Source organism: Petaurus breviceps, unplaced genomic scaffold (genome assembly GCF_028583685.1).
Source record: "Petaurus breviceps papuanus isolate PSGF00001 unplaced genomic scaffold, PetGlider_PUasm1.0 115, whole genome shotgun sequence".
NCBI classification, from domain to species: Eukaryota; Metazoa; Chordata; class Mammalia; order Diprotodontia; family Petauridae; genus Petaurus; species Petaurus breviceps.
The window spans coordinates 2,262,472-2,272,968 of NW_027185612.1; the positions used below are offsets into that span (position 1 = coordinate 2,262,472).

General features: G+C 49.1%; 2 protein-coding genes across 3 annotated transcripts in view; one reads left to right on the forward strand and one right to left on the reverse strand.

Moving 5' to 3' along the window:
* The window catches only part of SLC4A2 (solute carrier family 4 member 2), a 23,833-nt gene extending 18,412 nt beyond the window's left edge, over positions 1–5,421 (forward strand). For both annotated transcript variants that reach the window (XM_069083764.1, XM_069083773.1), the window contains 7 exons: positions 1,698–1,946; positions 2,088–2,177; positions 2,416–2,582; positions 3,190–3,443; positions 3,528–3,697; positions 3,973–4,146; positions 4,341–5,421. In XM_069083764.1, coding sequence (XP_068939865.1) covers positions 1,698–1,946; positions 2,088–2,177; positions 2,416–2,582; positions 3,190–3,443; positions 3,528–3,697; positions 3,973–4,146; positions 4,341–4,421 — 1,185 coding nt within the window. In that variant the 3' untranslated portion in view covers positions 4,422–5,421. The remainder of the gene's footprint in view (positions 1–1,697; positions 1,947–2,087; positions 2,178–2,415; positions 2,583–3,189; positions 3,444–3,527; positions 3,698–3,972; positions 4,147–4,340) is intronic.
* A 2,383-nt stretch (positions 5,422–7,804) lies between these two features.
* The window catches only part of TMUB1 (transmembrane and ubiquitin like domain containing 1), a 3,356-nt gene continuing 663 nt past the window's right edge, over positions 7,805–10,497 (reverse strand). Inside the window, exons 2-3 of the mRNA XM_069083786.1 lie at positions 9,312–9,724; positions 7,805–8,852 (exon numbers count right to left, since the gene is read on the reverse strand). Of these exons, the coding sequence (XP_068939887.1) occupies positions 8,501–8,852; positions 9,312–9,697 (738 nt within the window). The 5' untranslated portion in view covers positions 9,698–9,724 and the 3' untranslated portion in view covers positions 7,805–8,500. The remainder of the gene's footprint in view (positions 8,853–9,311; positions 9,725–10,497) is intronic.

Genomic DNA, 10,497 nt, shown 5'->3' on the forward strand with positions numbered 1-10,497 from the left:
TTAGCCTAGGGGCAGGGAAGATCTTTAAAATTTACATTCTTATTACAGGCTGGAAAAGTAGGCTGAGCAAAGATGGCAGGCCAAGGGGTCTGTATTATATTAGTAGGAAGCCACTAAAGGTTTTTGAGCAAGGAAGTGAGCTAGGCCTTTGCATAAGAAAGATTACATTGGCATATGTGAAGGGTAGATCAGAGACCAGAGCCACTGGTGTCAGACAAGTAACAAGGTTCTGTTAATAGCTTAGACAGTGGGTAAGGAGGACTTGAACCTGGGTGGTGAAAATGGGTAGAAAGATATAGAAAGACTGCAGTTGCAATCAAGTGTACTTGGTAATTAGATGAATGTAGGGAGAAGAGTAAGGGAAGAAAAACCTGGGAGACTGGTATGATGGGTAGTACAAGAATGAGTTCAGTTTTGGAGATTTTGAGTTTGAGGTAATGGCAAGGTGAAGATGTACCAGCAATAGGAAATAAAGTACTCGAGTTTTGAGAAGAAATTGGGTCTGGAGATAGATTTGGAAGGCATGATAACATAAGGTAATGATGGTGTAAAAAGGGAAGAGGGCTGGGGATGGGCATAGAAGGGAGCAAACAGGGAGAACCAGGAGAATTCATTGTCATGTATGCCAGGGCAAGAGAGAATATTAAGAAGCAAGGATTGTTTAATTGGGTCAGACATTGTAGAGGTCAATGAGAGTGATTATTGAATAAAGGCCAGTGGATTTAGTAGATAGCCTCAATGAGTTATGATACACAACAGTAGGTAGGACATGTAGTCTGGGTTTGAAGAGGGTAGAAGTTTTGAGTGGCTGTGGTTAATGGGAAGGGAAGAGAGAACTCACTTTGAATGGCTGTGCATCTTCAGACAGCATGAATTCCTAGTGGACCAAGCGTGTACAATTAGGAATAGGAGCAAAGAAGGTAAATGGTTTGGGTGATCCTGGGGGGTTGATTGTTTAGCAGGCACTGGCTTAACAGAAAAACAGATTCAAAGGTTGGAGGCAAGAACAAGGCTGAAATGGCTGATTATTAGGTTAGAAGCAAAGCTAGAGCAGGGGTTGTAAAGCTGGGGGAAATGCTGATTTTGACAGACCTAAAGGGTAACTCCAGAGACCTTAAACCCACCAGATCATTTATTTGGGAGTTTTCCTTTCTCTCCTCTCTTCAGACCTACCTGTTGTTCAGGTCCCAGCTCAAATGTCATTTTCATAAAACTTCTGATTTTAGCCTCCTGCCCCAGCCAAAAATGATCTCCCTCTTAATTTTTTCACAATACTTTGTATAAAATTTTCTCTTTTTAAGTATAGTTTGGGTGCATATCTTATTTTTCCTACTAGTCAATATACTCTTTGTGAGGAGAAAGACTGTTATTTGTGGCACCCCTAAGTTCCTCTAACCCTAGCATCCTAAACCTAGTAAGCACTTCTTAATGTTTAATTGAGTGTTCTAAGTCCCATTTCTTCCATGAAGCCTTTGAACACAACTTTGTTCAGAATAATCTCTCCCCTTTTTGACCTTCCATTGCTCTTAATTGACTCTCCCCCTTCAGTTGTTGATCATAATCTGTCCTCTACTTTCTGTTTGTCCAGTGTATGTTATCTCTCCTAACCAATCTGTCCTGGAGGGTAGGGGACGGTATAGGTATTCAGTAAACAACTGTAGGATGGTTTAAGTTTTTTCCTCCTTCCATCTTCCCAGATCTTCCAGGAACACCCACTCCATGGTTGCATTGTCTCCAATGGCTCTGAGCCAGTAGAGGTCGAGAATAAAACATGGACAGAAGTAATGGTGATGCTGAGAAATGGGAGTGCACCTAGTGAGAAGGAGGCACGGAGACCAAAGGGTCAGCCCAATACAGCTCTGCTGTCCCTTGTGCTCATGGCTGGGACCTTTTTCATTGCCTTCTTCCTTCGAAAGTTCAAGAACAGCAGATTCTTCCCAGGGAGGGTATGTGGCATTGGAGATACAGTTGGGTAAAGTCTAGGAAGTTAATATTCTCATCTCCCAAGATTGCCTCTTTCCGGAGGCACATTAAGTGGAGATTTTTTTTTTTTAATGTTTTCTGAGCCTGCACTCTTCTCCATCCAGATCCGAAGAGTGATTGGAGACTTTGGGGTTCCCATTGCAATTCTCATCATGGTGCTGGTGGATTACAGTGTTGAAGACACCTACACCCAGGTGAGAGGGGAGATGTGCACATCCAAACTCACCACTAAAAGTGCCTGAGACTGAAGGTCATTTCTCCAATCTCTGAGATCTTAAGAACTCCATAATTCCCCTTGCCCTGTGACCTCCACACACCCTATTAAGACTGATTATTTCTGCTTATTGGTCATTTATCTTGGAGCACAGCAGACTGTTGATACTTGATGATCTCTTCCAAACTCCTCATGGCCCTCAACCTCTGCCTTTGCAGAAGCTGAGTGTGCCCAGTGGGTTCTCGGTGACAGCCCCTGAGAAACGGGGCTGGATAATTCATCCGCTGGGCAAAAATGGGGACTTTCCTGTTTGGATGATGATTGCCAGCTTTCTGCCTGCCATCCTTGTCTTCATCCTCATCTTCATGGAGACTCAGATCACAACGTGAGTCTGAATTTGAGGGATTCACATGGGGAGAGGTACCTGAGCAGCTGGGGACAGACAGGTCTGAATGGAGCAGGGTCCATCCGTGAAGGTTAGCAATATGGTTCAGCAGTTAGACTGAAGCCAAACAATGGAAGCCCTAGTTACCAGACCAATGACTTTGAACTTGATTCACTGGGCACTGGCAAGTCACTGAAGGTTTGGTGGGGAAGTTGTGACATAATGTCCAAAATGTCAAGGAAGCAGCTAGAAAGAACTTTATAAGCAATCCAGTCCAGCCCTACCCTCATTCTCCACTTTACAGGTGAGGAGATTAAGACAGATCAGATAAGCGACTTGTCCATGCTAAGGGCAGCATTGTGCAGGACAGATTGGAAGGGAAAATCTAGGCTTGCCTGAGAGTACCCTGGACTAGGAGGCATTCATATTAAAAACTGAAAGGAACAGGCTTTTGAGACATTTTGAAGGAAGGATGAGCCAGGATAGGTGATTAGATGGGTGGAATGAGAGATGAAGAGATACCAGGTAGCTAGAATCTAGGACCCAGCTCCCCTATCATACCTAAGGGACAGTAAGTAGTAAGTGACCCTCCTCTTGCTACTCCCAGGCTGATTATCTCCAAGAAGGAACGAATGCTGCAGAAAGGCTCTGGCTTCCACCTGGACCTGTTGCTGATTGTGGGCATGGGAGGCCTCTGTGCCCTCTTTGGCCTGCCCTGGCTGGCTGCTGCTACCGTCCGCTCCGTCACACACGCTAATGCACTTACTGTTATGAGCAAAGCTGTGGCACCAGGAGACAAGCCCAAGATCCAAGAAGTCAAGGAGCAGAGGGTGACGGGGCTACTAGTGGCGGTGCTTGTGGGTACGTTTCACCTTTCAGTACCTTCCCGAGGTGTGGCGGCTGTTGTGAGCCCTTTCCTATATGTTCTCCTTTCTCCCCCTACAGGCCTCTCCATGGTGATTGGGGACCTGCTTCGGCAGATCCCCTTGGCTGTGCTCTTTGGGATCTTCTTGTATATGGGTGTGACCTCCCTAAATGGCATCCAGTTCTATGAACGGTTACACTTGTTGCTTATGCCACCCAAGCACCACCCTGATGTCACCTATGTCAAGAAGGTAGGTCCCCTCTCCTTACACCTGGCCCCATTTCCATCTACTTTTTTTGTCTAGGCTTTTCCAGCCACTCCTCCCATCTTGATGTCACAATGAAGTCAGTCTCTTTGCCTGTTCTCATTGTTAGCTATCATCAGCTGACATCAAGTCACTATCAAGTTTTGATTCTCCAGTGGTAGTGGCTTGTCAGGCACCCTGCCAGATAAATAGAAGAATCTATCTCTGAATGCAGCAAGACTCGGATTCTAAGTCTGTTGAACTTATCCCATTTTCTGCAGGTTCGGACCCTTCGAATGCACTTGTTCACAGCCTTGCAGCTCCTGTGCTTGGCCCTGCTCTGGGCTGTCATGTCCACAGCCGCCTCTCTTGCCTTCCCCTTCATCCTCATCCTCACAGTGCCGCTTCGTATGGTGCTGCTCACACGAATCTTCACAGAGAGAGAGATGAAATGCGTAAGACCTGCTCCCCAACCTCAGTCCCTAATTCCTTCACCTTTCCACAAGACTAATCCACTCTCAAGTCTCTAGCCTTCTTTTTTTTTTTTTTAACTTTGCACTTCCCATGTCCCTTCACAACTGAATTGTGGAAAAATTTCTACTTTGAAACAGTTTGTCCTTCCCTTGACTTTGATTTCTCTTTTCCACAGCTGGATGCTAATGAAGCTGAGCCGGTGTTTGATGAGAGGGAGGGCGTGGATGAGTATAACGAGATGCCTATGCCGGTGTAGGGTGCTGGACTGAGGGACAGATGGACAGAAGGATCAGGGGCCTTGGTAGGGGGGACAGGTCCTCCTCTATTCCCCTACCCCTCCCCTCATTTTTATTTAAGTGAATAATTTAAAGTCCTCCCCTGGCAGTAAAGTGCTTTGCCCCTCTTCCCTGTCCTACCCCCACCCCACCCCAGTTCCCCTGGCTCCATGCTTCAGTGGGGGAAGGGGAAGAATGAATGAAGAGAGGACAGGCTCCCAGAAATCATACATGTAACCAGGAAAGACTTTAATTAGAAACTAAACCACAGAGAAATGGTACCTTATTCATTCTCCATAGGTGGTAGGTGGTTTCATACTCCAAAACAGGAGTGTTCCTCTACTTCATGGACCAAAGGCAGCCTTTGCAGAGACTCCCTGTCCACATCTGGACAGCTGTTAGAGAAAGGGCCAGAGGCTGAGGTTCTCTGTTTTAGGCATTATACACCTGGTTGTTTAGACAGGAGTATGAGGAATTTGGTGAAATATTTTATAGGCAAAAAGGGGATATGTGAAAAATGTTATCCCTGGGGCACAATCCCCACCACCCTCCCCATACACCATGAATATTGCTTTTGTTCCTCAGATACCATAACTAAAAAAGCAAAATCTGCTTCTCATCCCTGGATCCCTATACTCAGCCCAGTGCCTAAGAATTCCTTTGCCTGTTCAGTATAGCCTGGTGGCACCATCATAATCCTGTCAGGATTTCCTTTCTGTCAGCCACTGCTCATGACTTTGAGCCACTGTTTCCTTATGAGTATGGAAAAGGGGAAAAAGTATCCTGAGAGTGGAAAGAACCCTGGATTCAAGAGACACAGCTTCAAGATTTGGCTTTGCCAATAACTGACCACATGAGCTTAGGCAAATCATTTTAGTGTCTGAGCTTCTTTCTCTTATGTTAAGTAAAAAGGTTGAACTACAGGTTCTTTCAGGGTGAAAAAATCTGATGTCTGATAGAATAAAATACGGCGGGTCTGGACATATTTGGAACTTCTGCCTTTTGATATAGCTTTATAAGGACTGGTCCCTACCTAATCCCAAACATCTCCCCTTTCTGTTGTTCCCTTATCTTGATTAAAATCCAACTTCCCATGCCCACCTGGACTTTCCCTAGCATTGCCTGCTAGGGGAAGATGGACACTTGATGTTTTTAGGGAATGGGGACCCTGGTATCCTGAGATCCATATGTAAGGAGATGGCAAGCAGGGACAGATGATTATTGCCTTCTCAAGATCTATGGGGATATGCCCAAGACATGAAGAAATTATAATTTACTGGATCTAGGCATCATCCTGACTTAAAGTTAGGCAAATATAATATATAATGGGGAAGAAGATAGCAAAGCTAACAGTGAAAGGAGGAGGTAATGGCAGGAAATGCAATCCTCACCTCCTAGGCTAAAAGCCTCCAGGAATCACATATACTGCTGGTCACCAGACAGATAATTCATCTGCCCTAGGGGCTTTTACACTACCCTGTTGTGGCAGAGGTAGGAAAAGGATTATTCATTTGTTTGTCCACTTTTTGCGTACTACTGAGGGTGATTCAGTATCCTGTGGGAAGATAAGCAAAAAAAAAAAAACCATAAGACAACACAAGTTCACAAGGCAGTGACTAAGAGCCAAATGAGTTTATTCAAAATGGTTTAAATGGAGAAAAGTGCTAGGAATTCAGAGGGATAGATCATTGTGGTTGGAAATAACTGAAGGTTTCACATAAAAAGCAGGAGTTAATATGGGCTTGGAAGGATAGGGATGATCTCTGTAGGCAGAAGAATGTCGGAGGATATGAACTGAGGTATTGTGGAGGGGATAAATGTAGCATATTTAGTGCACAGCTTAGCCTGCCCTGAGCAAAGAGTTAATAATGGGGATGAGGAGTTAGAAGAGGCAGGATGGGACCAAATTTTACATAACCCAGGAACTATGCCAAGAAGACTTGAGGGGGGTAGGAATAAGGTTTGCCCAAGAGATGAGGTGGGAGGCCTTGCCCGGATTGTTAAGAATTTGTCACAGAGGGGCGGCTAGGTGTCAAAGTGAATAGACCACCAGCCCTGGAATCAGGAGGACCTGAGTTCAAATCTGACCTCAGACACTTAACACCAACCAGCCATGTGACCTTGGCCAAGTCACTTAACCCCAATTACCCTGCCCTCCTAAAAAAAGAATTTGTCACAGGGTGCCCCATATTTTCTTATTCTGACCCAGTCAGAATGGATTTTGTCTCCTTTGCTGTCTCTGTTACATAGTTATGGAACCAGATCTGATGCTATTGGAAGTTGACAGCTCCCAGACTGACCAACAATCAAAGGGAAGATTCTTGGAGGGGGTTTGCACCACAAGTCAGTCAGCTGGGAAACCTAGGTAGGCAGTGGTGGGTGAGGGTTCCTGGCCAGGGTTTGGACTTGTTCTGCCACTTAATTGTGTGACCTTAAGAGGCAGATGCCATCTCCTTGTTTTAGTTTGTTAAAATATTAAAACGAGTTAATGGGTATGTGAAAGTAACCCAAATTGGAGAGCATTTTATCACTACAATTTTCAGAACATTTCGAACTATAAACTCATTTGGCCGGCAGCCCTCCAGGGAGGCAGAATAAACCTGTCACAGACTCATAGAAGGGTCCTTAAAGTGAGGCGACCCCCGGATGAAGAAAAGGGCGGAGGGGGTGTGACCACGTCACAAGCAGGTGGCACTGATGACGGAAGGGGCCCTAAGGATGACCTCGTTCCGCGCCCTTGTTTTACAGAGGGGTAAAGTGAAGAGGACTGACTTGACCTAAGAGAAGTCAATTAACAGGCCGGATCTGAACTCACTTTGCCAAACCACTGGCTTTTTTTCCCACTATCCCACACTCTCCACCCCATCCCTTCAGGCTCAGAGTTGGAGTTGGCAGGGGCCCAGGAGGAAATTGAGGCCTAGAGTGGTGAGATAATTGGCCCAAGGTTCCCAGGCAGGCATTAGCAAGGCTGGGACCTCGGGAGTTCCCCCACGTTAAGGGCGGGTCCTGGGCTCAGGTCGCACTTCCCTCCCCGCCCTTCTCGAGGAAGGGGGCGGGGACAGAAAGACCGGGAGTCCCTTCCCCGTCCCGGGCGCCGCGAACGAGCCGGCCGCCGGCCCGCCCCCCGCCCAGCGCCGGGCCCTCATAGGCCAGCTGTCGCCCAGCCCGCCATCTTCCCGGCAGCCCCTCGGTCGCCGCTCCCGCCACCAATCGCAGCCGGATCCCCCACCTAACAAGGACGTGGCTCCCGTCTGCCCCTGCGAGTCCAGGGCAGGGAAGGGGGCGGGACAGCGCGGTTGGGGAGAGCAAGGTCGGCGCTGCCCCGCCTCCCGCTGCCGAGTCTGCCCAAAGACCAAAGCCGAACTAGCGTAGAATGACAGCTTCTCTTTATATAGCGCGTCCCTCACAACAGCCCTGTGAGGTAGGTAGTGCAACTAGTCTTACACGCCCCACACGGTTTTCTAGGGGGGAACAGGCCCCGGGTCCGGTGACCCGCCCCCGTTGGCACAGCTGCTCAGTGCTGGCCCCTTCCTGGCCGGGGAGTGGGGGCCGTAGGTCCTCGGGGCGGGCTTCCCCACCCCCAGGTCCCTTGACCCTCTTGCACTCAACTCACTCACACACACCCCGCAGCGCTGGGAATTCACATTTTTGTTTAATAGAAGTCTATGCAAAGAACCAGAGCAGCGGCACCGTCCTGTCCGGCGAGCCCAGGCCAGCTCTGGGGTCATTGGCAACTGTCATGGTGCATGGGCGGGCTGGGCGCTTGGGGGGCCCACAGGCTTGGGCATGCCTTGCACCCCCAGGCAGGGGCAGCAGCGGCCTGGCTGGGAGGCCGCCGCTCGCAGTGGAGAGTGGGCGCCTGCGGTCCCGGGAGCCAGCCGGGAGCAGTGCTGGTCACATGGGGAGGGCTCTGAGGGCCCCCGCAGCTCTCGGTGCAGAGCCGGGCTCCAGGGCAAGGGAAAAAGGCATGGCCGAGCTGCGGGCCGGGGGAGGCAGCAGCTCCCGCTGTGTCTTGGAGAGTGGGATCCGGGCTGGCTTTGGCCCTGGGCTCGGGCAGGCACTAGCGGCGGTACATTGCGAAGGCCAGGAGACTGACCAGCAGGGTGAGGCCGGCCAGGCCCAGGGTGGCGGTTGGGGGAAAGAAGGGTCGGTACTGGATCTGGCAGTACCAGAGCAGCGTCAGCATGAGGAGCAGCAGGGGGAGGAGCAGATTGCCCACTCCCAACCCCGAGGGGCCGGTCTCTGACCCCGGTGGGCAGCCGAGGTGTTGGGGACCTGCTCTGGCGGCCACGTGGCAGTGGAGAACGCAGTTGGGGGGGAGGTGAAGTGAGCCCAGCGTCTGGGCATCGTCTCCTAGAAGCTGCCCTTGGTAGATGAGTCGAACTTGGTGTTCCTGGCCTGGAAACTGGGTCCTGAGGAGAGAGGGACCTGGGTAAGAGAGCAGGCCTCAGCCAATCCTAGTCCTATGCCTTGTGGCAACAGTTCCCACCACCCACCCATCACCCTCATTTCCCTTCTCCATCCAGTTAGCCCACACTGTCTTGGAGAGAGGCAGCCCAGTATAGAGCTAGAATTAGATCTAGGCTTGACTCCAATTCCTCTACTAATTAGGCAGGCTCAGAGATGTCAAACTACCAACCTCCAACCAGGTTAAAATGTAACTGGGAAGTGTTTAACAAAATAAAAATACAATACAACATAGATGTGAATTTGTGGTTTTTTAAATCAATTAGTTGCTGTAGGAATCTGCTTCTATTTGAGTTTGATACCACCAAACTGAGATGATCTCTAAGGTTCTTTATCTGATTCCAACCCATTCTCTCAGCATCTCCTTCCCTGCCCCTCTCATTTCTCACTCTACCCCTACTCACCTTTTCAAGGAGCCAATGGTATCCTGTGGCCAGGCTCTAGCCACCTGCTCAGAGTCGTTGAGGAACTTCAGCCTAAGCACCAAGGGTCCTGGCTGAGAGCTGGGGGGTGGTGCTTCTGGGGATACTGGGCCAGGCTCTGACTGTAAGTTTGTTACTCGGTGTCTCAGTGTGGGAGCCTCAGATCCTGAAGCATCCTGGCTGTTGCTGACTGTGGATTCTGCAGCCTCTCTGGACTGTGTTGGGGAGGGGGTCCCTGAGTCCTGGGGCAGCAGATCACCTTGTTCTGAGGTGTGTGTAGAGATCCAGGCCAGGCCCAGCACCAGGAGACAGAGGAGTGCCCCAAAAAGGACAGTCACCTCGTCCCCCACCCCCTCAATCAGGGCCATGGCACCTGCCTAGGCCAGGCTACTGAGCTATGAGGGCATAAAGAGACCAGTGAGATATTAGCCTGTCAAAAACCCTCTTATTTCACTAGTCTATTTCCCACTCAACTCTAGATTCACAGCAATGCTCAATTCTTTGAATCCCAGACCCTGCCCAATATTCTTCCCCATTCCTTAATTCCTGTGTCTCCTAAAGTCCCCAAACCTACCTTTCTACTCCTCATCTCTAAATTCCAAATCCCACTCTTTGGTACCTCAACACTGCTGTCTTTTGAAGTCTCTGTCTTCTAAATCAGCTCTTTTACCACCAAATCCCAAATCCCACTTTTGGGCCTCCCAATTGATCTTCTGAAGCCCCCCAACTTTATCCCATGCAACACTCCAACAATCCACCAAAGTCCAACTCCTAACTTATTGCCCTCAACTTCTCTGCACCTTGGAGCCTCCGAACCCACCTCTATATGCTCCCCCTCCAAACACTAATCCTACTCTTCTGTCTGCTAAAAGCCTTTAAATTTGACTTGATACACCACTCCCATCAACCTCAAATCCCATTTCTTGGGACCTCAACTCCTGTCACCAAAAACCCTCAAACTCACCTCTAGACAATTCTTCCCCCATCACTAAACCCCAAAACCCATCCCCTAGGACCTCAATTCTTGTCTCCTAAAACCCCTCCCCCAATTTACACAACTTCCCAAACCTCAAGTCCACCTTCTTGGACCTCAATTCATGTCTCAAACTCCTGCGGTCCCCCCCACCCCATCACTACACAATCCCTCTCTTCACCAATGCCAAAATCC